Below are 27,000 nucleotides of genomic sequence, written 5' to 3' on the forward strand. Positions count from 1 at the left end.
AAATCAAAATAAATCAGCCAAGACCTCAGAAAAAAAATTGTAGACCTTCACAAGTCTGGTTCATCCTTGGGAGCAATTTCCAAACGCCTGAAGGTACCACGTTCATCTGTACAAACAATAGTACGCAAGTATAAACATCATGTGACCACACAGCCGTCATACTGCTCAGGAAGGAGACGCGTTCTGTCTCCTAGAGATGAACGTACTTTGGTGCGAAAAGTGCAAATCAATCCCAGAACAGCAAAGGACCTTGTTAAGATGCTGGAGGAAACGGGTACAAAAGTATCTATATCCACAGTAAAACAAGTCCTATATTGACATAAGCTGAAAGGCCGCTCAGCAAGGAAGAAGCCATTGCTCCAAAACCGCCATCAAAAAGCCAGACTACTGTTTGCAACTGCACATGGGGACAAAGATCGTACTTTTTGGAGAAATGTCCTCTGGTCTGATGAAACAAAAATAGAACTGTTTGGCCATAATGACCATCATTATGTTTGGAGGGAAAAGGGGGAGGCTTGCAAGCCGAAGAACACCATCCCAACCGTGAAGCACGGGGGTGGCAGTATCATGTTGTGGGGGTGGTTTGCTGCAGGAGGGACTGGTGCACCTCACAAAATAGATGACATCACAAGGGAGGAAAATTATGTGGATATATTGAAGCAACATCTCAAGTCATCAGTCAGGAAGTTAAAGCTTGGTTGCAAATGGGTCTTCCAAATGGACAATGACCCCAAGCATATTTCCAAAGTTGTGGCAAAATGGCTTAAGGACAACAAAGTCAAGGTATTGGAGTGGCCATCACAAAGCCCTGACCTCAATCCTATAGAACATTTGTGGGCAGAACTGAAAAAGCGTGTGCGAGCAAGGAAGCCTACAAACCTTACTCAGTTACACCAGCTCTGTCAGGAGGAATGGGCCAAAATTCACCCAACTTATTGTGGGAAGCTTGTGGAAGGCTACCCGAAACATTTGACCCAAGTTAAACAATTTAAAGGCAATGCTACTAAAGACTAATTGAGTGTATGTAAACTTCTGACCCACTGGGACTGTGATGAAAGAAATAAAAGCTGAAATAAATCATTCTCTCTACTATTATTCTGACATTTCACATTCTTAAAACAAAGTGGTGATCCTAACTGTCCTAAGACAGGGAATTTTTACTAGGATTAAATGTCAGGAATTGTGAAAAATGTAGTTTTAATGTATTTGGCAAAGGTGTATGTAAACTTCCGACTTCAACTGCGTGTGTGTGTGTGTGTGTGTGTGTGTGTGTGTGTGTGTGTGTGTGTGTGTGTGTGTGTGTGTGTGTGTGTGTGTGTGTGTGTGTGTGTGTGTGTGTGTGTGTGTGTGTGTGTGTGTGTGTGTGTGTGTGTGTGTGTTATCTCATTGCACAGACTAACCAAGACAATGCCCCGGATGCAGGGTGCTGGTCTCTCAGGGAGATGGCCGTCCGTCTTTCTATCACAGTAAAAGCAGACACAGAGAGAAAGAGAGAGCTCTGGGCCTAGAGCTGCGACAGGGGAGCAGTCACCTCAATTATAGCAAGCCAGAGTGCCAGAGAATATCAGTGGTGGGAAAAAAATGGAGATGCAGGTGTCATGAAGAATATTTCCCCACATCATAACATAATGGTGTAGGCTATTGCAGATTCTTCTCCAAATTGTAAATACAAAACTTGTAAATATAAAGACATGTAAGCCTATATGCCAACATATAAAAACAGTTCTCAGGTGTGGAATGGTTTTCCTACACTCTGAGAATTAGTGGTGACCCGAGGTTCCCTGGAGTTCCTCAAAGAACCATTGCAAGTCAAGGGTTCGTATTTGCACCTTTGGTTAGTTAAAGGGTTCCAGTAAATAAAATAAATAAAAGAATACAGACCATTTTTTTTCTTCCGATTGCCACTACTAATGCTTCATGTCACAGGGGGTTTCTCAAATAATATTTTCAGAGGGGTTTCCTCGCTTTGCCTTTTTGACCTAAAAAGGTTCCCCCACAGCTGCAATCTTTTAAACCCCAAAAGGTTATTCGAGGCTCCTTTAGGGAAGAGGGGGACGAAAACATGGACACTTTTGAGCATGAGTGTTCGAGGATGTAATCACTGAAAAAATATGCAAGTTGCCTCGCGACAGCCACCAGAGAAAGTGTTTTTCTCTCTCTCTCCGTGCGTAAAGACGCACACCCGGCTTGCTTCCTCAGCTCGCACTGCTGCCCAGACTTCAGGTTGGGGAGCCGTCACGTATTTACTGACGGGGACACGCGAGTTTTCGTGCCAATGCTCCATCTGCTCGCGAAGGCACTATTTGGGGAGATAAACCGAACCAACCGTCATTTTCCTTTCCGTTTTGCCGTTTCGTGTCAACAAGTTCAAATCCAGATTCTCTCAGTCTGTCTGCCACCGGGAGGGAAATAACGGAACCGCTACTCCCTCCTGTATCACCAACTCACCAAGGGAGATTTATTTCCATTAAAACTTTGGAATCTTTTTTTCAACTGCGATAAACAAAATAATCAGAGCGCGCAGAGAATGATGGCACGACGCATTTACCAAAACCTGGTTTTCTCGTCCATGTTTGGATGCTTGGTTTGGCTAACGGTGGTTTCTGTCGTTCACGCTGACGGTAAGTTTTTTCTACCTGGGTTGTGACGCCCTGTCCAAATAGTAACTGTGTCGGTTTTTGTCACATCTGGCGCACGGTGGGCAGCGGTCAGCATCTGGGGGTCTCGCGCCCAACCGGACATCTGAAGAGGGAGGGGAACCTCTGCCTTCAGGGCTGGAACTTTTGGTCGAGGATACACTTTTTAAACAACGTTCAGAAATATATTCGACTGTATTCGAACCTGGTTTACAGAGTAAACTGGTGCTTCGAATTGAACAATGCTGCTAGAAAAAGCTTATGCATATAGTATTGCTTGATAATACATGGTCTGTATTGATAAACCTGTGTGAGCAGGATTTTGACTTGGTGTTGGCAGTCTCGCAGTCTCTCTCTCTCTCTCTCTCCTCTCTGCAGTGAGATATGAATGCTTTGTGTGTCTTTCTCTGCACTCACTCATACAGACATGTTACAACTCACACCACACACAGCCGTATTTGAATTCTAAAAGGTGAAATCGAATGATTTCTCTGAATTAAAAAAATCTCAAGAAATGTTAATTGTCAAAGTAACCCTATTGAATTAATGATGGTATTTCTTTTAAATCTGAACATAGATAGCCATAGTGATGATGATGATGATGGTGATGATGATGATGGTCTGTATAGGGGTGGCCACTGCAGTTCGTACAGTATATAGCGAATCCTCCTCCTATAACAGATCATGTAACTAGGGGGCAGCGCTCCCTGCTGTCTGTGTCCCAAAGGAATGGAATCAGATAAGCTGATCCTGGATCTGCACTGTAGATATAACCAGTCTTTAGTTTGGAGAGACCTTGATGGGGAACTCAGATAAGCTGATCCTGGATCTGCACTGTAGATATAACCAGTCTTTAGTTTGGAGAGACCTTGATGGGGAACTCAGATAAGCTGATCCTGGATCTGCACTGTAGATATAACCAGTCTTTAGTTTGGAGAGACCTTGATGGGGAACTCAGATAAGCTGATCCTGGATCTGCACTGTAGATATAACCAGTCTTTAGTTTGGAGAGACCTTGATGGGGAACTCAGATAAGCTGATCCTGGATCTGCACTGTAGATATAACCAGTCTTTAGTTTGGAGAGACCTTGATGGGGAACTCAGATAAGCTGATCCTGGATCTGCACGTAGTTATAACCAGTCTTTAGTTTGGAGAGACCTTGATGGAGAACTCTGTTATCTAATGCGAAGGGTTTATAACAGGTTTTAAAGTAGTTAATATACTATTAACTTATAGATAGTTAAATCAGTTGTGTTGCTGTTTTTATAACTGTTACAACTGATTTTATAAACTACTGATTTACAGTCCATACCATGGTATCTGCTGTGTTCCTGCTGTGAAGGTGTTAAACTACTGATTTACAGTCCATACCATGGTATCTGCTGTGTTCCTGCTGTGAAGGTGTTAAACTACTGATTTACAGTCCATACCATGGTATCTGCTGTGTTCCTGCTGTAAAGGTGTTAAACTACTGATTTACAGTCCATACCATGGTATCTGCTGTGTTCCTGCTGTGAAGGTGTTAAACTACTGATTTACAGTCCATACCATGGTATCTGCTGTGTTCCTGCTGTGAAGGTGTTAAACTACTGATTTACAGTCCATACCATGGTATCTGCTGTGTTCCTGCTGTGAAGGTGTTAAACTACTGATTTACAGTCCATACCATGGTATCTGCTGTGTTCCTGCTGTGAAGGTGTTAAACTACTGATTTACAGTCCATACCATGGTATCTGCTGTGTTCCTGCTGTAAAGGTGTTAAACTACTGATTTACAGTCCATACCATGGTATCTGCTGTGTTCCTGCTGTGAAGGTGTTAAACTACTGATTTACAGTCCATACCATGGTATCTGCTGTGTTCCTGCTGTGAAGGTGTTAAACTACTGATTTACAGTCCATACCATGGTATCTGCTGTGTTCCTGCTGTAAAGGTGTTAAACTACTGATTTACAGTCCATACCATGGTATCTGCTGTGTTCCTGCTGTGAAGGTGTTAAACTACTGATTTACAGTCCATACCATGGTATCTGCTGTGTTCCTGCTGTGAAGGTGTTAAACTATTGATTTACAGTCCATACCATGGTATCTGCTGTGTTCCTGCTGTAAAGGTGTTAAACTACTGATTTACAGTCCATACCATGGTATCTGCTGTGTTCCTGCTGTAAAGGTGTTAAACTACTGATTTACAGTCCATACCATGGTATCTGCTGTGTTCCTGCTGTAAAGGTGTTAAACTACTGATTTACAGTCCATACCATGGTATCTGCTGTGTTCCTGCTGTAAAGGTGTTAAACTACTGATTTACAGTCCATACCATGGTATCTGCTGTGTTCCTGCTGTAAAGGTGTTCTCTCCCCAGGTCGTGTGTTTCTATTGGACCAGAGAAACACGTCTGACTCCGGGGGATTGGCCGAGGCAGAACATGCGTGTGCGCTCCATGATGCCCGTCTGGCATCGACCGAGGAGCTGCGTCACGCCGTGGTGGAGTGTTCCTTCTCTGCCTGCACACGAGGATGGCTGGACGGGGGCAGCGTGGGGTAAGACACACAACCATAACCACACACAACCACACACTGACATGTTTTAGGTGTGGCAAGTATCAGGACTGTCAGAACATGTGTGAAACAAGACTAGTTTAGAGGAGACAAAGAGAGGAAGGAGAAAGAGGGAGGGAGGGGAGAGAGGGAGGGGAGAGGGAGAAAAGGGAGAGAAGGGAGGGAGGGAGGGAGGGAGGGAGGGAGGGAGGGAGGGAGGGAGGGAGGGAGGGAGGGAGGGAGGGACATCAGATGAAGATAGAGAAAGATGTATTTTGTTTTCACCTTTATTTAACCAGGGAGGTCAGTTGACAACAAGTTCTCATTTACAACTGTGACCTGGCCAAGAATAAAGCAAAGGAGTTCGACACATACAACAACACAGAGTTACACATGTAATAAACAAAACATACAGTCAATAATACAGTTGAAGAAAATCTATATACAGTGTGTCCAAATGAGGTAAGAAAAGGGAGGTAAGGCAATAAATAGGCCATGGTGGCGACGTAATTACAATATACCAATTAGACACTGGAGTGATTGATGTGCAGAAGATGAATGTGCAAGTAGAGATACTGGGGTGCAAAGGAGCAAGATAAATAAATAAATACAGTATGGGGATGAGGTAGTTGGATGGGCTATTTACAGATGGGCTATGTACAGGTGCAGTGATCTGTGAGCTGCTCTGACAGCTGGTGCTTAAAGCTAGTGAGAGAGATATGAGTCTCCAGCTTCAGTGATTTTTGCAGTTCATTCCAGTCATTGACTGCAGAGAACTGGAAGGAAAGCCGGCCAAAGGAGGGATTGGCTTTGGGGGTGACTAGTGAGATATACCTGCTGGAGCGCGTGCTACGGGTGGGTGCTGCTATGGTGACCAGTGAGCTGAGATAAGGCGGGGCTTTACCTAGCAGAGACTTGTAGATGACCTGGAGCCAGTGGGTTTGGCGATGAGTATGAAGCGAGGGCCAGCCAACGAGAGCGTACAGGTCGCAGTGGTGGGTAGTATATGGGGCTTTGGTGACAAAACGGATGGCACTGTGATAGACTGCATCCAATTTGTTGAGTAGAGTGTTGGAGGCTATTTTGTAAATGACATTGCAGAAGTCGAGGATCGGTAGGATGGTCAGTTTTACGAGGGTATGTTTGGCAGCATGAGTGAAGGAGGGTTTGTTGCGAAATAGGAAGCCGGTGCTATATGTAATTTTGGATTGGAGATGCTTAATGTGAGTCTGGAAGGGGAGTTTACAGTCTAACCAGACACCTAGGTATTTGTAGTTGTCCACATATTCTAAGTCAGAACCGTCCAGAGTAGTGATGCTGGACGGACAGGCAGGTGCGGGCAGCGATCGGTTGAAGAGCATGCATTTAGTTTTACTTGCATTTAAGAGCAGTTGGAGTACACGGAAGGAGAGTTGTATGGCATTGAAGCTCGTTTGGAGGTTAGTTAACACAGTGTTCAAAGAAGGGCCAGAAGTATACAGAATGGTGTCGTCTGCGTAGAGGTGGATCAGAGAATCACCAGCAGCAAGAGCGACATCATTGATGTATACAGAGAAGAGAGTCGGCCCAAGAATTGAACCCTGTGGCACCCCCATAGAGACTGCCAGAGGTACGGGCAACAGGCCTTCCGATTTGACACACTGAACTCTATCAGAGAAGTAGTTGGTGAACCAGGCAAGGCAGTCATTTGAGAAACCAAGGCTGTTTAGTCAGCCGATAAGAATGTGGTGATTGACAGAGTCGAAAGCCTTGGCCAGGTTGATGAATACGGCTGCACAGTAATGTCTCTTATGGATGGCGGTTATGATGTCGTTTAGGACCTTGAGCGTGGCTGAGGTGCACACATGACCAGCTCTGAAACCAGATTGCATAGCGGAGAAGGTACGGTGGGATTCGAAATGGTCGGTGATCTGTTTGTTAACTTGGCTTTCGAAGACCTTCGAAAGACAGGGTAGAATAGATATAGGTGTGTAGCAGTTTGGGTCTAGTGTCTCCCCCTTTGAAGAGGGGGATTACCGCAGCAGCTTTCCAATCTTTGGGAATCTCAAACGATACGAAAGAGAGGTTGAACAGGTTAGTAATAGGGGTTGCAACAGGGGTTGTAATAGGGGTTGTAATAGGGGTTTCTGCAGATCATTTTAGAAAGAGAGGGTCCAGATTGTCTAGCCCGGCTGATTTGTAAGGGTCCAGATTTTGCTGCTCTTTCAGTCATGTAAGTAGGAAGAGAGAGAGAGACAGAGGGAGGCAGAGAGTGAGAAGGGATGGAGAGGGAGAGAGAGAGAGAAAGAGAAAGAGAGGGAGAGGGAGAGGGAGAGAGGACAGAGAAAGGCTCCTCTGTTCTTCTATACAGGAGGAGGGAATTCTGAGCCAGGGTGTCATGCTGACAGCCAACTCCATTTACACCTCTGTCGCCACAGCAACATGACACACAGCTCCGACAGAGAGAGAGATGATTAGCTGTAGGGAGACAGGGTGCTAGAGAAAAACAGACATGGAAAGAGAAAAGACAGAAGAGACATATGGAGTGATGAGTAGGGGGACACATTAGCAACGCCAGTGTCCGTGGTCAGTAATAGAGCTGGGGGCCTGTGGTCAGTAATAGAGCTGGGGGCCTGTGGTCAGTAGTAGAGCTGGGGGCCTGTGGTCAGTAGTAGAGCTTGGGGCCTGTAGTCAGTAACAGAGCTTGGGGCCTGTAGTCAGTAATAGAGCTGGGGGCCTGTGGTCAGTAATAGAGCTTGGGGCCTGTGGTCAGTAATAGAGCTGGGGGCCTGTGGTCAGTAATAGAGCTTGGGGGCCTGTGGTCAGTAATAGAGCTTGGGGGCCTGTGGTCAGTAATAGAGCTTGGGGCCTGTGGTCAGTAATAGAGCTTGGGGGCCTGTGGTCAGTAGTAGAGCTTGGGGCCTGTGGTCAGTAATAGAGCTTGGGGGCCTGTGGTCAGTAATAGAGCTTGGGGGCCTGTGGTCAGTAATAGAGCTGGGGGCCTGTGGTCAGTAATAGAGCTGGGGGCCTGTGGTCAGTAGTAGAGCTTGGGGCCTGTGGTCAGTAATAGAGCTGGGGGCCTGTGGTCAGTAATAGAGCTGGGGGCCTGTGGTCAGTAGTAGAGCTTGGGGCCTGTGGTCAGTAACAGAGCTGGGGGCCTGTGGTCAGTAGTAGAGCTTGGGGGCTGTGGTCAGTAATAGAGCTGGGGGCCTGTGGTCAGTAATAGAGCTGGGGGCCTGTGGTCAGTAATAGAGCTGGGGGCCTGTGGTCAGTAGTAGAGCTTGGGGCCTGTGGTCAGTAATAGAGCTGGGGGCCTGTGGTCAGTAATAGAGCTGGGGGCCTGTGGTCAGTAGTAGAGCTTGGGGCCTGTGGTCAGTAGTAGAGCTGGGGGCCTGTGGTCAGTAGTAGAGCTTGGGGCCTGTGGTCAGTAGTAGAGCTTGGGGCCTGTGGTCAGTAGTAGAGCTGGGGGCCTGTGGTCAGTAATAGAGCTGGGGGCCTGTGGTCAGTAGTAGAGCTTGGGGCCTGTGGTCAGTAATAGAGCTGGGGGCCTGTGGTCAGTAATAGAGCTGGGGGCCTGTGGTCAGTAGTAGAGCTTGGGGCCTGTGGTCAGTAGTAGAGCTGGGGGCCTGTGGTCAGTAGTAGAGCTTGGGGCCTGTGGTCAGTAGTAGAGCTTGGGGCCTGTGGTCAGTAGTAGAGCTGGGGGCCTGTGGTCAGTAATAGAGCTGGGGGCCTGTGGTCAGTAGTAGAGCTTGGGGCCTGTGGTCAGTAATAGAGCTGGGGGCCTGTGGTCAGTAATAGAGCTGGGGGCCTGTGGTCAGTAATAGAGCTGGGGGCCTGTGGTCAGTAATAGAGCTTGGGGGCCTGTGGTCAGTAATAGAGCTGGGGGCCTGTGGTCAGTAGTAGAGCTTGGGGCCTGTGGTCAGTAATAGAGCTGGGGGCCTGTGGTCAGTAACAGCTTGGGGGCCTGTGGTCAGTAACAGAGCTTGGGGGCCTGTGGTCAGTAATAGAGCTTGGGGGCCTGTGGTCAGTAGTAGAGCTTGGGGGCCTGTGGTCAGTAGTAGAGCTTGGGGCCTGTGGTCAGTAATAGAGCTGGGGGCCTGTGATCAGTAATAGAGCTGGGGGCCTGTGGTCAGTAATAGAGCTGGGGGCCTGTGGTCAGTAATAGAGCTGGGGGCCTGTGGTCAGTAATAGAGCTGGGGGCCTGTGGTCAGTAGTAGAGCTTGGGGGCCTGTGGTCAGTAGACTCTGTAGAGCATTAAACACAAAATGCCTCACTTTCTCTCAATTGAAGTTCAATTATGGGCTTTATTGGCATGGGAAACATATGTTTACATTGCCAAAGCAAGTGAAATAGATAACAAACCAAAGTGAAATAAACAATAAAATATTAGCAGTAAACATTACACTCACAGAAGTTACAAAAGAATAAAGACATTTCAAATGTCATATTATGACTATATACAGTGTTGTAATGATGTGTAAATAGTTAAAGTACAAAAGGGAAAATAAATAAACATAAATATGGGTTGTATTTACAATGGTGTTTGTTCTTCACTGGTTGCCCTTTTCTTGTGGCAACAGTTCACACATCGTGCTGCTGTGATGGCACACTGTCGTATTTCACCCAGGTGATATGTAATCTGAAGGAAATATGTGTCTCTAATATGGTCATACATTTGGCAGGAGGTTAGGAAGTGCAGCTCAGTTTCCACCTCATTTTGTGGGTAGTGTACACACAGCCTGTCTTCTCTTGAGAGCCAGGTCTGCCTACGGCGGCCTTTCTCATTAGCAAGGCTATGCTCACTGAGTCTATACATAGTCAAAGCTTTCCTTAAGTTTGGGTCAGTCACAGTGGTCAGGTATTCTGCTCTGTACTCTCTGTTTAGGGCCAAATAGCATTCTAGTTTGCTCTGTTTTTTTGTTAATTCTTTCCAATGAGTCAAGTAATTATCTTTTTGTTTTCTCATGATTTGGTTGGGTCTAATTGTGTTGCTGTCCTGGGGCTCTGTGGGGTCTGTTTGTGTTTGTGAACAGAGCCTCAGGACCAGCTTGCTTAGGGGACTCTTCTCCAGGTTCATCTCTCTGTAGGTGATGGCTTTGTTATGGAAGGTTTGGGAATCGCTTCCTTTTAGGTGGTGGTAGAATTTAACGTCTCTTTTCTGGATTTTGATAATTAGCGGGTATCGGTCTAATTCTGCTCTGCATGCATTATTTGGTGTTTTACATTGTACATGGAGGATATTTTTGCAGAATTCTGCATGCAGTCTCAATTTGGTGTTTGTCCCATTTTGTGAATTCTTGGTTGGTGAGCGGACCCCAGACCTCACAACCATAAAGGGCAATGGGTTCTATGACTGATTGAAGTATTTTTAACCAAATCCTAATTGGTATGTTGAATTAATTTGAATCAATTTGACATTTGCTCAGTACATTGTTTTCGCTGAGGAAATGTTCGAGTCTGCTGTTCATGATAATGCAGAGGATTTTCCCGAGGGAGCTGTTGACACATATCCCACAGTAGTTATTGGGTTCAAATTTGTCTCTCATCCCTCTCATCCCTCTCGTCCCTCTCGTCCCTCTCATCCCTCTCATCCCTCTCTCTCTCTCATCCCTCTCATCCCTCCCATCCCTCTCTCTCCCTTCCCTCTCTCTCTCCATCTCATGCCTCTCTCTCTCTCTCTCATCCCTCCCATCCCTCTCTCTCTCCCTTCCCTCTCTCTCTCTCCATCTCATGCCTCTCTCTCTCATCCCTCTCATCCCTCTCATCCCTCTCTCTCTCTCATCCCTCTCATCCCTCTCTCTCTCTCGTCCCTCTCATCCCTCTCTCTCTCTCATCCCTCTCATCCCTCCCATCCCTCTCATCCCTCTCTCTCTCTCATCCCTCTCATCCCTCCCATCCCTCTCATCCCTCTCTCTCTCTCATCCCTCTCTCTCCCATCCCTCTCTCTCTCTCATCCCTCTATCTCCCTTCCCTCTCTCTCTCCATCTCATGCCTCTCTCTCTCTCTCTCTCTCTCTCTCTCTCTCTCTCTCTCTCTCTCTCTCTCTCTCTCTCTCTATCTCTCTCTCTCTCTCTCTCTCTCTCATCCCTCTCTCTCTCCCTTCCCTCTCTCTCTCTCTCTCTCTCTCCCTCTCATCCCTCTCTCTCTCCCTTCCCTCTCTCTCTCTCTCTCTCTCTCTCTCATCCCTCTCTCTCTCTCTCTCTCTCTCTCTCTCTCTCTCTCTCTCTCTCTCTCTCTCTCTCTCTCTCTCTCTCTCTCTCTCTCATCCCTCTCATGCCTCTCTCTCTCCCTTCCCTCTCTCTCTCTCTCTCTCTCTCTCTCTCTCATCCCTCTCATCCCTCTATCTCTCTCTCTCTCTCTCTCTCTCTCTCTCTCTCTCTCTCTCTCTCTCTCTCTCTCTCTCTCTCTCTCTCTCTCTCTCTCTCTCTCTCTCTCCCTACTCTCTCTCATCCCTCTCATCCCTCTCTCTCTCATCCCTCTCACCTCTCTCTCTCCCTACTCTCTCTCTCCCTTCCCTCTCTCTCTCATCCCTCTCATCCCTCTCTCTCTCCCTTCCCTCTCTCTCTCCATCTCATCCCTCTCTCTCTCCCTTCCCTCTCTCTCTCCATCTCATGCCTCTCTCTCCCTTCCCTCTCTCTCCATCTCATACCTCTCTCTCTCCCTTCCCTCTCTCTCTCCCTCTCATCCCTCTCTCTCTCTCTCTCTCCCTACTCTCTCTCTCATCCCTCTCATCCCTCTCTCTCTCATCCCTCTCACCTCTCTCTCTCCCTACTCTCTCTCTCTCTCTCCCTTCCCTCTCTCTCATCCCTCCCATCCCTCTCTCTCTCCCTTCCCTCTCTCTCTCTCCATCTCATGCCTCTCTCTCCCTGAGTGGACTGACTTATGCACAATGTGTTGTCACTAACACACCGATACAGTGCTCTACACCAGACTATATACCCAGATATAGAGTGTGGGTTTGGGTGATATTATCGACAGAGCTAGGCAGGTAGAAGGTTTCCTTCTATCAGAAAGGGAAACACCGTGGTGTGTTTGTGTGTGTGCCTGCATGCCTCAGTACTCAGACCTCTATTGGTATATGTTACATATTATGGAATAGAAAGTCCCGTACAATGTGTGATGTCATATCTCCACCCAGCTCTAGTGTACAGTACAGACTGTAATGTAATGTAGCCTACTCTCAGATCACTACCGTATATATGGACCGTATGTATGGACTTCAGAAAGTATTCAGACCCCTTTACTTATTCCACATTTGTTCTGTTACAGCATTAATCTAAAATGGATTAAATAGTTTTTGTTCTTGATCAATCTACAGAAAATACCCCGTCATGACAAAGCAAAAACAGGTTTTTAGACATTATTGCTAATTTATTAAAAAAGAAAAATGGAAATACCCTTTACTCAGTACATTGTTGAAGCACCTTCGACAGCGATTACAGCCTCAAGTCTTCTTGGGTAGAACACTACAATCTTGGCACACCTGTAGGACCTGAGTGCTCTAGAGCAGGTTTTCATCAAACCTCTAGGAAGAGTCTTGGTGGTTCCAAACTTTCTCCATTTAATAATGATGGAGGCCACTGTGTTCTTGGGGACCTTCAATGCTGCAGACATGTTTTGGTACCCTTCCCAGATCTGTGCCTCGACACAATCCTGTCTCTGAGCTCTACGGACAATTCCTTTGATATCATGGCTTGGTTTTTGCTCTGACATGCACTGTCAACTGTGGGACCTTATATAGACAGGTGTGTGCCTTTCCAAATCATGTCCAATCAATTGAATTTACCACAGGTGATCTCCAATCATGTTCTAGAAACATCTCAAGGATGATCAATGGAAACAGGATGCACCTAAGCTCAATTTCGAGTCTCATAGCAAAGGGGCTGAATACTTATGTAAAAAAAAGGTATTTCTGTTTTTTATTTTTAATACATTTGCAAAAATGTCTAAAAACCTGTTTTCGCTTTGTCATTATGGGGTATTGTGATGTCATTATGGGGTATTGTGATGTCATTATGGGGTATTGTGTTTAGATTGATGATATATATATTTTTATTTAATACATTTTAGAATATGTCTGTAACATAACAAATTGTGGAAAAGGGTCTGAATACTTTCCGAAGGCACCGTATCTACACACAATTCTCCATCTCTCTGTGTTTCATAATTTTCCTTCAATTCGCAAGAGTCTGAATGTAACTCATAGGAGAAAGCATCCGAGCGAGCGAAACAGCACCCCTCTCTCTCTCTATGTGTAGACCATCTATCTGATGCTGTCTGGTCCAAACGAGTATGACATTGTTGCCGCCCGTAGCATTGAAGGCAAGGTAATTAGACATCTGATCTCCCTTGACCAAAATATTATAAAGAATTAGCCAATCAGCATTGAGCTAAACTGAGCAAGGGCAACTAGTGAATGGTCCTGGCGCACCAAAAAAAAGTGTCAAGGGAAGCCAGCTTGGATTTGGCATCACTCCTATCAAATCCCATTGAGAGCATACATCATTGACAGAAAAACTTGAATTGTTGCATCTCGCTGTGTCGTTGTCCTCCAGTGGCTAGCCAGCTAGCTAAAATTGCCCCTTTCCTAAATTAGCCCTGGATGGAGATAGGGATTTGGACTTGTGGTTTTACTTAATTCTCCGCACTGGCCAATGATTATAACGACCATTCTGATCCAACTATTAATTCATACATTGTTGTGCCACTGGCCTGAGAGGATGGAAGTTCAATATGTAGCTAGATGTAGAAGGCTAATGTTAACTAGCTAACGTTGCCCATGAATGGAAGTTAGGCTAGCGAGCAAGCATTTTAGCCAGGTAGACTAGGACAACAAAAACTAAATGCCCGTACTGTATAACAGAGTGAAAGACCGTTTCGTCAACATGAAAGAGAGGAGGATGGCATTGGTGTTTCTCTACAAGTAGGGTGAGTCAACATGTTTTTCTACTTGCACGAACGCGCACCCACACACACACACCCACACCCACACCCACACACACACACACACACACACACACACACACACACACACACACACACACACACACACACACACACACACACACACACACACATTCACACACACACACACACACAGAAATCAGAACCATGGACAGCCACATCATATTTAGCTTACATTGATTGGACTAAATAGTTGTTGGTATCTTTTAGTTGTCACTGTATTAGACGAAGCATGAGGTGATTTAATCATGTTGAAATGGTGCTGGAATAGTGGAGGCTGCTGCTGTGTTCCTTGCGACTTGCAGTAACTCTCTGGTGGTTCTAAATCAATAGTTGTTTAGTGGTCTGAAAATGTGGGAAACATTAAGTTGCTTGACCACGCTGTAGGTCATGTAACTGTCTGTTACATACAATATGCTTTGTGGACTTCACAGGACAGAGGCTGCTATCTGATAAACCTAAGGTGTGGCTGAATTTATTCTGCCACTGTGTCTTATTGTCTCTGCCTTTAGGCCTGTATATCACGGTGTCAAGGCATAGGAATTAACAGGTTATAGAGCAAACAACAGAGTGGGGGGGGGGGGGACTTGGCTTCCCCAGTGATTCCCCCCCCCCCCCATGCACCGCTACTGTGTCCAACCCATAATGCTACACATCACATTATTCTCTCTTCTGATAAGGGTTACTATGGAAACTGGTCAAACTAAAAAACATTTTAATTGTTGACTGCCTTAAATCACATGGACGTTAGCTTTTAGACCCCCTGTGTACCCCTATATATATATATATGCCATTTAACATACGCTTTTATCCAACGGGAATTACAGTCATGCGTGCATACATTTTACATACAGGTGGTCCCGGGATTTGAACCCACTACCCTGGGGTTACAAGTGCCATGCTCTACCAACAGAGCTACAAAGGAGCACCCCGTTCACTATGTTTAGACCGGAAGGTATTTAACAACAGGGTAACAAAACAGGTCACTTTCGGACACACGTTGTATGTGTCGTGACTCATCGCCAGCAAGAAGGTGTCAGAGGCAGGAGGTAGACATCACCGTCCTCCACCTCATTCCTTTCACACACACACACACCCACGCACACACACACACACACACACACACACACACACACACACACACACACACACACACTCACTCACTCACTCACTCACTCACTCACTCACTCACTCACTCACTCACTCACTCACTCACTCACTCACTCACTCACTCACTCACTCACTCACTCACTCACTCACTCACTCACTCACTCACTCACTCACTCACTCACTCATTCACTCACTCACTCACTCACTCACTCACACTCTTCAATAAGCGCCTAACTAACATTGCCCCTTCCTTTTATCGTCTATGTTCGTAATCTTCAATCTAAGTAACATAATAAAAAGATCCCCATGAAAATCCATGCCTGTTTTGTCTCCTGTTCACTGACAGATTTGCCCTTCATTCTTGACTGTAGGCTATGCCTTGTTATTGGGCTACACACAATCCACAGCTAGGCAACTTTTTAAAAAGAAGCTATTGATCCTTATAGGCCTACTCACGGTGGAGTAAATCATTTAATTTCTTTCTGAAAAGACCACATTAATTCTATAACTTTGACGAAGTTATTTCAATTTATCAGCACCTCCAGCATCCTTCCTGATTTGAAATGATTTGATTCTATGAGGAAATAAATTAAGTTCTGCTGAGCAGCCAACCAGACCGAATATTGATGATGATGTAAATCAAATGTTATGTTGCTGTGGCAGTACTGTTGATATTTAAACTAGGCAGCTAGCTACACACACTCGACCAGTGACCGCATTTCCGCGAACAATCTCTGTAGTCATACTGTACCTCTATCAGGGCTCACGATGTATATCCTGTCTAGATGTAGTCACACCTCTATCAGGGCTGCTGATACAGCAGGATATCCTGTCTAGATGTAGTCACACCTCTATCAGGGCTGATGATACAGCAGGATATCCTGTCTAGATGTAGTCACGCCTCTATCAGGGCTGATGATACAGCAGGATGTATATCCTGTCTAGATGTAGTCATACCTCTATCAGGGCTGCTGATACAGCAGGATATCCTGTCTAGATGTAGTCACACCTCTATCAGGGCTGATGATACAGCAGGATATATATCCTGTCTAGATGTAGTCACACCTCTATCAGGGCTGCTGATACAGCAGGATATATATCCTGTCTAGATGTAGTCACACCTCTATCAGGGCTGCTGATACAGCAGGATATATATCCTGTCTAGATGTAGTCATACCTCTATCAGGGCTGCTGATACAGCAGGATATCCTGTCTAGATGTAGTCACACCTCTATCAGGGCTGCTGATACAGCAGGATATCCTGTCTAGATGTAGTCATACCTCTATCAGAGCTGCTGATACAGCAGGATGTTTGGCTGATGATGTATGTTTCTGGATTATGATGTCATCACACAGCAATGTGTTTCTCCAGGACTACAGTGTGTAGTAACGTTTGTGTGTTTCTCCAGGACTACAGTGTGTAGTAACGTTTGTGTGTTTCTCCAGGACTACAGTGTGCAGTAACGTTTGTGTGTTTCTCCAGGACTACAGTGTGCAGTAATCAGGGCAGTGCTCTGAAGGCAGTGGATGTGAAGATAGAGAACACTACAGAGGACAACACACACGTGGATGTGTTCTGTGTCAAAGACAGAGGTCAGTACACACACACACACACACACACACACACACACACACACACACACACACACACACACACACACACACACACACACACACACACACACACACACACACACACACACACACACACATTTCGCAATTCTCTGCCTAAGATGTTTATTGACGACTGAAAGAGGTAATGTTCCCACACCTCTCCCTCCATCTTCTCTCTCTCAATTTAATTTTGATTTAAGGGGCTTTATTGCCATGGGAAACAGATGTTTACATTGCCAAAGCAAGTGAAATAGATAATAAACAAAGTGAAATAAAAATAAAAAAAGTAAACATTACACTCACAAAAGTTCCAATACAATAAAAATACAATACAATAAAAACAGTTCAAATGTCATATTATGTCTATAAACAGTGTTGTATTTACAGTGTTGTATTTACAGTGTTGTATTTACAGTGTTGTATTTACTGTGTTGTATATACAGTGTTGTATTTACTGTGTTGTATATACAGTGTTGTATTTACAGTGTTGTATTTACAGTGTTGTATTTACAGTGTTTTATATACAGTGTTGTATTTACAGTGTTGTATTTACAGTGTTTTATATACAGTGTTGTATTGACAGTGTTGTATTTACAGTGTTGTATATACAGTGTTGTATATACAGTGTTGTATTTACAGTGTTGTATTTACAGTGTTGTATATACAGTGTTTTATTTACAGTGTTGTATTTACAGTGTTTTATATACAGTGTTGTATTTACAGTGTTGTATTGACAGTGTTTTATATACAGTGTTGTATTGACAGTGTTGTATATACAGTGTTGTATATACAGTGTTGTATTTACAGTGTTGTATTTACAGTGTTGTATATACAGTGTTTCATTTACAGTGTTGTATATACAGTGTTGTATATACAGTGTTGTATATACAGTGTTTTATTTACAGTGTTATATATACAGTGTTCTCCACTTAAGTGCTGCTTAAGTGATCGACCCACCTTGAACCTGGTTCATCTGTGTGCTACCAGATTGTGTTAGCCCACTGAGCTAAATCCTCAGGATCTGTGTGCTACCAGATTGTGTTAGCCCACTGAGCTAAATCCTCAGGATCTGTGTGCTACCAGGTTGTGTTAGCCCACTGAGCTAAATCCTCAGGATCTGTGTGCTACCAGATTGTGTTAGCCCACTGAGCTAAATCCTCAGGATCTGTGTGCTACCAGGTTGTGTTAGCACACTGAGCTAAATCCTCAGGATCTGTGTGCTACCAGATTGTGTTAGCCCACTGAGCTAAATCCTCAGGATCTGTGTGCTACCAGATTGTGTTAGCCCACTGAGCTAAATCCTCAGGATCTGTGTGCTACCAGATTGTGTTAGCCCACTGAGCTAAATCCTCAGGATCTGTGTGCTACCAGATTGTGTTAGCCCACTGAGCTAAATCCTCAGGATCTGTGTGCTACCAGATTGTGTTAGCCCACTGAGCTAAATCCTCAGGTTAGCCATCACCCAAATGTGGTACACCTCCATTACACCCCGACCTCTCCAGTGCAGAAGGGGGTGGGGTTAGAGGTTGTTTTTGGACCGGCCCGCTGTTGGACTACTCCCAAGACTGATGTTTGGGTTTGAACTGAGGAACAGGAAAGTTACTGTGGGACCTGTAAAACCGCAAAGAGAGGAGAGGAAATAGGCAAGAACATTTGAAATATGTACCCTCTTCATTAGAGATCAGACATGTTGTACATGCCACATAACTTTGAGGACCCTCCAGACTCCAGTTATGAGCCAACCAATCAGACTCCAGTTATGAGACAACCATTCAGACTCCAGTTATGAGACAACCATTCAGACTCCAGACTCCAGTTATGAGCCAACCAATCAGACTCCAGTTATGAGACAACCATTCAGACTCCAGTTATGAGCCAACCAATCAGACTCCAGTTATGAGACAACCATTCAGACTCCAGTTATGAGCCAACCAATCAGACTCCAGTTATGAGACAACCATTCAGACTCCAGTTATGAGACAACCATTCAGACTCCAGACTCCAGTTATGAGCCAACCAATCAGACTCCAGTTATGAGACAACCATTCAGACTCCAGTTATGAGCCAACCAATCAGACTCCAGTTATGAGCCAACCAATCAGACTCCAGTTATGAGCCAACCAATCAGACTCCAGTCATGAGACAACCATTCAGACTCCAGACTCCAGTTATGAGCCAACCAATCAGACTCCAGTTATGAGACAACCATTCAGACTCCAGTTATGAGCCAACCAATCAGACTCCAGTTATGAGCCAACCAATCAGACTCCAGTTATGAGCCAACCAATCAGACTCCAGTTATGAGCCAACCAATCAGACTCCAGTTATGAGCCAACCAATCTGAGACTTCAGTTATGAGACAACCAATCAGACTCCAGTTATGAGCCAACCAATCTGAGACTCCAGTTAAGAGCCAACCAATCAGAGTCCAGTCGTGAGCCAATCAATCTGTGACAACCAGCCCCTGTCTCCCCTACTGAGGGGAAGGACAGATAGAAAAACAGGACCCAACACTGTATGTTATAACTTACAATAACAGTGTATATAACTGTGGCATAACATCATTGTGATATAACCTAACCTGGTAATGTTATACCTGTCAGGTGGACCATGTGGCGATCCCCCTGCGTTCCCCAACACACGTCTCCAGGGCCACACAGGGTTTGAGATGGGGGACGAGCTGCTGTACTCCTGTCTTCCTGGTCATGTGATGCCCAGCGGCCACTCAGCATTCAGCCTGCTGTGTGACAGCTGTGGAGAGTGGTATGGACTGGTACAGCTTTGTAGCAAATGTAAGTGTATAATATGTAATAATTAGGGGGTGCTTATATAATCCTGTGTGTGTGTGTGTGTGTGTGTGTGTGTGTGTGTGTGTGTGTGTGTGTGTGTGTGTGTGTGTGTGTGTGTGTGTGTGTGTGTGTGTGTGTGTGTGTGTGTGTGTGTGTGTGTGTGTGTGTGTGTGTGTGTGTGTGCGCGTGCGTGCGTGCGTGTCACCTGGCCTCCTGTTTACCTGACCTCTCACCTTAGAGCCGTGACCTCTGGGCTCCACAGGAAGCTGTGATGAGGTCACACGCTTCACTTCCTGGTTATTAGTCATGCCTTCAGTTCCATGCATTTCTACATATTTTTTTTAATAGATTTTCATGTGAAGTGCAGTACTAAACAGTGTCCCAATAGTGCACTCATTCAGACCTCTGCTAGGCCTAGGGTCTGACTTCCGCCTGTTACAAAACAGTGTCCCAGTTGTGAGTGAGAGATATAAAACAAATCTAATCTAATTATATTCGTGGTGTACTCAGCTTACAGCAGGTATGAAGGTGCAGTACATTGATTGGTTCTGACTTCTAAGCTTGAAAATATGAAATATCCTTATTTCATATCACTGAGGGAGAGAGGGGAATGCAGAACGTTTACATTCGGTCAGAACATGTTATTGTTAGACATCAGGTTTCCTATGGAGAGGAGAAGGGCCACAGTCTGGTACAAGTCAACAGGACGGCCGTGAGTTGGGGAGGAGTGAGGAATTTGGGCCGAGGTCAGGTCAGATGAAGTGAGAGAGAACAGGCATCACTAAAGTTCTGTATAGCAACAGAGATGTATTGGCTATTCAGATGTGTAAGGAGGAGACTCAGCATAGGAGAAGGGTTAAATACCAGTTCTTGTGTGAATACACTACTGGTCAAAAGTTTTAGGACACCTACTCATTCAAGAGTTTTCTTTATTTTTACTATTTTCTACATTGTAGAATAATAGTGAAGACATCAAAACTATGAAATAACACATATGGAATCATGTAGTAACCAAGAAAGTGTTAAACAAATCAAAATATATTTGATATTTGATATTCGTTAAATATCCACCCTTTGTCTTGATGACAGCTTTGCACACTCTTGGCATTCTCTAAACCAGCTTCCCCACTCCCCTTCTTCTCTCTCTCCTCCTCCCTTCTCTCTTTTTCATCCCCCCTCTCTCTTCCCCCCTTCTCTCTCTCTCGCTCTCTCTCCTCACTCCTCCCTCTTTCTCTCTCTCTCCTCACTCCCCCTCTCTGTTTCTACAGACAAGACAGAGACACACATCGACTATGAAGATAAGTTCACTGATCACGATCACCACCTCTCCTACGACACCCCTGAAGAGGAGGAGAACACAGAGGAGGAACTGCTAGAGGAGGAGGTGGACACAGAAGAAGAGGAGCACAACGATCAGGAGCAACAAGAGGCCAGCTTCAGTGTGGAGGGAGAAGAGGAACAGGAGGAGGAGGAGGCAGGAGGAGAGGAGGCGGCAGGAGGAGAGGAGGCGGCAGGAGGAGAGGAGCACAGCGATCAGGAGCAACAGGAGGCCAGCTTCAGTGTGGAGGGAGTAGAGGAGCAGGAGGAGGAGGAGGAGGCAGGAGGAGAGGAGGCGGCAGGAGGAGAGGAGGCGACAGGAGGAGAGGAGCTGTCTGTGGGAGAGGAGGAGCAGCAAGGGGAGGAGGTGGGGGGAGGAATGGAGGAAGAGGTGGAAGACTCGACAGACCCTCCCGTTGAGAAGGAGGAACAAGTGGAGGAGATGGGCGTGTCAGAGGTGACTGAGGCGCCAGTCTCCCTGATATCTCAGAAGCACCTGTTCTGGTTCCCCTCAGAGGCCATCCACGAGGTGGGACATGTGGAACCCACCCACCCGCTAGTCACACAGGACACACCCACTGAGGGGGACAACCGTGTCAGGGCCTCCGGCAGCGAATTAATGGAGAGCAAGCAAGACGACAGCCAACCAGAGGAGACGAAGGATTATGACAGCCATGAGGGTCATTTCCAACAACCAATTGACCCCGTTGACCATGATTACCATCACCACGACGACCATGCTGACCACGAAGATGACGTTGACCATGAACATATTGACCGTGAACATGACGATCAACGTGAACATAACCACTATGACCACGACGGTCAAACAGATCATGGCCACGATGAAAGCTCTGAGGGTGAAGACCATGTTGTCGAACGCCTTGACCACAATGATCATGATGACCATGAAAGCTATGGCAGTGAAGACGCCAACCGTGAGGCCCAAGGAGAACACGAGGAGGATGACCATGAGAAGGCTGGTCGGTACGATGACGTGGGCGAGGAGCATTATGACATGGGTGAACACGAGGAGGATCAAAACCACGGTGCAGATGATGACCACGAAGACCACGAAGGTCATGACCGCGGTGATGTAACCGATCACCATGACGACCACGACCATGTCCATGATCACCTTGATGAAGACCAGAGTGAACATGAAGATGATCGTAGTGACCCTAACAGTCACGACCATCACTACGACGACCATGATTATGATGACTATGTGATCCCCCCCGTCGGCATGACAACAGGCGAGCCTCAGAACGTAACTCAGGAGGCGACGGGAGCAAAACCCACAGCCAGCTCAGACGAGACCTGGTTGGACGGCTACCCTGTTAGTCAGGAGGAGACCGACGCTGATAAAGTGGGCGGTGGATCCTCAGAAGAAGGGGTGGAGCTTGAGGAGGAAGAGAAGGGTGTTGTGGTTGTCGGGGCGACTGACCTGCCCAATGAGGTGGAGTTGAGTCGTCCCACCCCGTTCACTGGAGTCCCCCAGGTCCCCCTGTCCACCACACAGGGGGCGAACCCTGTAGAGCAGGATCAGGACCAGGGCTTGGTGGGAGGACTCACCCCTACAGCCTCACCCGACCTACCTCTCTCCCCCGAGGCCACGGCTTCAGATTCACATTCAGCCGACTACGCCACCCCCTCTCTGACATCATCACTGGATGACGATGACGATGCCCCCGGCAACACAGCCAGGCATTCTCCCACAGACTCCTGGGAAACCACGGATCACGTGCACCCTTTCCTGGAGCACGGCCCCGCCCCCACAGCGTGGACTGATGACGTCATCGACGAGGAGGAACGTTCGGCCCAGCACAACCTGACTCGACACAGCGGGGAGATGGAGGGTGAGGAGGGGGAGAGCGAAGGTGAGACGGGGGAGACAGGGTGTACTGGGGGTGAGGAGGACTGCCCTCCTCCCCCTCCCTCCTCCGGCAGGGGTTCCACGGTTGCAGCCATTGTGGTTGCTGTGTGCGCGGTTGCCGTGGCAGCCACCATCGGGGCGTGGTGTTACCGGCGGAAGCAGCAGAAGAGCTCGATGTACGAGATGAACGGGAAGGGTCACAGCAGACATGGACAACAGATAGAGATGCAACAGAAAGTCTAAGATAAAGAGAGAGACAGTGGGGATACCGAGAGTAGAGGGGAGGGTTCCTGTGTAATTACCATGTTCCTGTGTAATTACCATAATAATTACCATGTTCCTGTGCAATTACCATAATAATTACCATGTTCCTGTGTAATTACCATGTTCCTGCGTAATGACCATGTTCCTGTGTAATTACCATAACAATTACCATGTTCCTGTGTAATTACCATAATAATTACCATGTTACTGCATAATTACCATGTTCCTGTGCAATTACCATAATAATTACCATGTTCCTGTGTAATTACCATGTTCCTGTGTAATTACCATAATAATTACCATGTTCCTGTATAATTACCGTGTTACAGTGCAATTACCATAATAATTACCATGTTCCTGTGTAATTACCATGTTACAGTGTAAGTACCATGTTACTGTGTAATTACCATAATAAGTCCCATGTTACTGTATAATTACCATGTTCCTGTGTAATTACCATGTTACAGTGTAATTACTATGTTAGTGTAATTACTATATTACAGTGTAATTACCATGTGACAGTGTAATTACCATGTTCCTGGGTAATTACCATGCCACTGTGTAATTACCATAATAATTACCATGTTCGTGTGTAATTACCATAATAGTTACCATGTTACAGTGTAATTGCCATCTTACTGTGTAATTAGCGTAATATTTACCCTCTTACTGTGTAATTACCATAATAATGACCATGTTCCTGTGTAATTAGCATGTTAGTGTAATTCCCAACTTACTGTGTAATTACCATAATATTTACCATGTTACTGTATAATTACCATGTTACTGCTTACTTTGTTGTTATGTCGACTTCTCTGCTCTTGTGTGAGCCAATATAACTGTGTCATTGTTGCTATGTAGTTGTGTAACCTTGTACGTGATAGTAATGAATCTTTGTTTCCCACCATGAAATCAAAGTTAATGCTCTGATCTGAGTGAATGCCTGCAGAGTCCTATTTATTAGGACTTAAATGGAAGAAAACGGACTGAAACATGGAAGGATTATCTGAACTTGTCCCATAATGTTTCCGTTTTACACTGGAAAACGTTTTGCCACAGTGTGCCCTATTGAACACGACCAAGTAGCTGTTCCAATGTCTATACCTCCACTAGCACCACCTAAACATCAAGGATAAGACCAGACACATATAATATCCCGTAACTCAATGCGTAAATGTGAGAGAATCCTAAACTAAGGGACCAGCGATGCTCGTTAATCCACGGTCCCATGAATCTGTTTATTTTCTAAAGCTTTTTTCTGCATATAATTATCGTCCTAACCTGGGTATCTTCAACCTTAGCCTAAAGGCAGGAAGTAGAAAATAATAGGTAAAGGATAATCAACGAGGGGCTGTGCGTTCTATGGGAAATAATGAACGGCATGGAAAGTGATATCTACGACGCGTTGGCGGAGCTGAACTAACCTTCCACCGAGTTACATTATTCTCCAGAGAACGCACAGAGCCCTGAGTTGATTATTCATTTTAAACCATGGCTATAATGGAACACATTTACCACTAGAAAAGGTTTATTTTTGCTGGTAGAAATGTGTTCAACGTCCACTGCGGTAGCTAGCTTGTTTACGTGATAGCTACAGGTGTTTGCCAACTTGCTTTGGTCAACAAACCATCAGTCCTGCTAGCTTGCTATTATGATCATCTAATTCAACAATGCCAATAATATTTTCAATTCGACAATTGCTTTCAAAAGCAACTCAGATATAGGACATTGAATATCAACTTCAGCCATTGAATATCACTGTGCGTTATAGGAATATAATGCACGCTCCAGAATGCCCTTCTAGCCAATCAGAATTTAGTATTCAACAATTCCATGGTATAAAACAGAAATAACCCATAAAGTTCTACTATACACACGAATGAACAATATAATGAACCATTGTTGCTTGTAAGAGAACACTTAGACAGGCACCATATTATGGTGTGAATAAAGTGTATTTTTTTGTATGGATGGATGTGTGTACATTTCTGGGGGTTAGTAAGAGGTGAGATATGTTATTAGACAGTCAGTGCAGGGTAGAGAGGAGAGGGAAGTGGGGATGAGAGGAGGGGAGAGGAGGGAGAAGAGGGGAGGGGAGAGGAGAGGGAAAAGGTAAGGAGAGGGGAAGGAGAGGAGAGGGGTAAGGAGGGGAGAGGAGAAGAGGGGAGAGGGTTAAGGAGAGGAGGAGAGAGGAGATGCAGGGGGTAAGGAGAGGGGAAGGGGAAGGAGAGGAGAGGGTTAAGGAGAGGGGAAGGGGAAGGAGAGGAGAGGGTTAAGGAGAGGGGAAGGGGAAGGAGAGGAGAGGGTTAAGGAGAGGGGAAGGGGAAGGAGAGGAGAGGAAATCAAACATATAGAGACTTCTTGTCTGGATTGTGTGTGTGTGTGTGTGTGTGTGTGTGTGTGTGTGTGTGTGTGTGTGTGTGTGTGTGTGTGTGTGTGTGTGTGTGTGTGTGTGAGTGTGTGTGTGTGTGTGTGTGTGTGTGTGTGTGTGTGTGTGTGTGTGTGTGTGTGTGTGTGTGTGTGTGTGTGTGTGTGTGTGTGTGTGTGTGTGTGTGTGTGTGTGTGTGTGTGTGTGTGTGTGTGTGTGTGTGTGTGTGTGTGTGTGTGTGTGTGTGTGTGTGTGTGTGTGTGTGTGTGTGTGTGTGTGTGTGTGTGTTGGTTTTTGACAGAGACTGCTGATGAGAGATTTAGAGTAGGAGTCCAGACTGCAGACTCAGCTCAGAGACAGAGACGGGGGCTAGAGGCATAATCTGGCCTGTGTGTGTGTGTGTCTCACACTGGTGTGATGTGCTGACCGGCGGTGTGACGTGTTTGAAGGCTTCCAGACTGTGTTGGGAGACGCCGCCGAGAGATGAGAACATCAAACGAACTGACGCTACCATGGCAACACAGACAGACGGATGGAGGAACAGTCAGACCGACAGACACGCAGACAGACAGATGGAGGAACAGTCAGACCGACAGACACGCAGACAGACAGATGGAGGAACAGTCAGACCGACAGACAGACGGAGGAACAGTCAGACCGACAGACACGCAGACAGACAGACGGATGGAGGAACAGTCAGACCGACAGACACGCAGACAGACAGACGGATGGAGGAACAGTCAGACCGACAGACACGCAGACAGACAGACGGATGGAGGAACAGTCAGACCGACAGACACGCAGACAGACAGACGGATGGAGGAACAGTCAGACAGACAGACACGCAGACAGACAGACGGATGGAGGAACAGTCAGACCGACAGACACGCAGACAGACAGATGGATGGAGGAACAGTCAGACAGACAGACACGCAGACAGACAGACGGATGGAGGAACAGTCAGACCGACAGACACGCAGACAGACAGATGGATGGAGGAACAGTCAGACCGACAGACACGCAGACAGACAGACGGATGGAGGAACAGTCAGACAGACAGACACGCAGACAGACAGACGGATGGAGGAACAGTCAGACCGACAGACACGCAGACAGACAGACGGATGGAGGAACAGTCAGACCGACAGACACGCAGACAGACAGATGGATGGAGGAACAGTCAGACCGACAGACACGCAGACAGACAGACGGATGGAGGAACAGTCAGACAGACAGACACGCAGACAGACAGACGGATGGAGGAACAGTCAGACCGACAGACACGCAGACAGACAGACGGAGGAACAGTCAGACCGACAGACAAACAGACAGACAGACGGATGGAGGAACAGTCAGACCGACAGACACGCAGACAGACAGACGGATGGAGGAACAGTCAGACCGACAGACACGCAGACAGACAGACAGACGGAGGAACAGTCAGACCGACAGACACGCAGACAGACAGACGGATGGAGGAACAGTCAGACCGACAGACACGCAGACAGACGGAGACCTACTACACACAGAAGGTATTTCTTTGTCAT

At 46.2% G+C, this 27,000-nt stretch overlaps 1 protein-coding gene across 1 annotated transcript; it reads left to right on the plus strand.

Annotated features, from left to right (window-relative positions):
• The first annotated feature begins 2,181 nt into the window (after positions 1-2,181).
• On the plus strand, positions 2,182-25,052 carry LOC139559159 (dentin sialophosphoprotein-like). Its single transcript, XM_071374923.1, has 5 exons — positions 2,182-2,621; positions 4,998-5,175; positions 16,709-16,818; positions 19,443-19,631; positions 20,897-25,052. The coding sequence occupies exons 1-5, from the start codon at positions 2,528-2,530 to the stop codon at positions 23,062-23,064; spliced, it is 2,739 nt and encodes a 912-aa protein (XP_071231024.1). The 5' UTR covers positions 2,182-2,527; the 3' UTR covers positions 23,065-25,052.
• Positions 25,053-27,000: the final 1,948 nt, after the last annotated feature.

The sequence above is a fragment of the Salvelinus alpinus genome, chromosome 29, assembly GCF_045679555.1.
Source record: "Salvelinus alpinus chromosome 29, SLU_Salpinus.1, whole genome shotgun sequence".
In the NCBI taxonomy this organism is placed as follows: domain Eukaryota; kingdom Metazoa; phylum Chordata; class Actinopteri; order Salmoniformes; family Salmonidae; genus Salvelinus; species Salvelinus alpinus.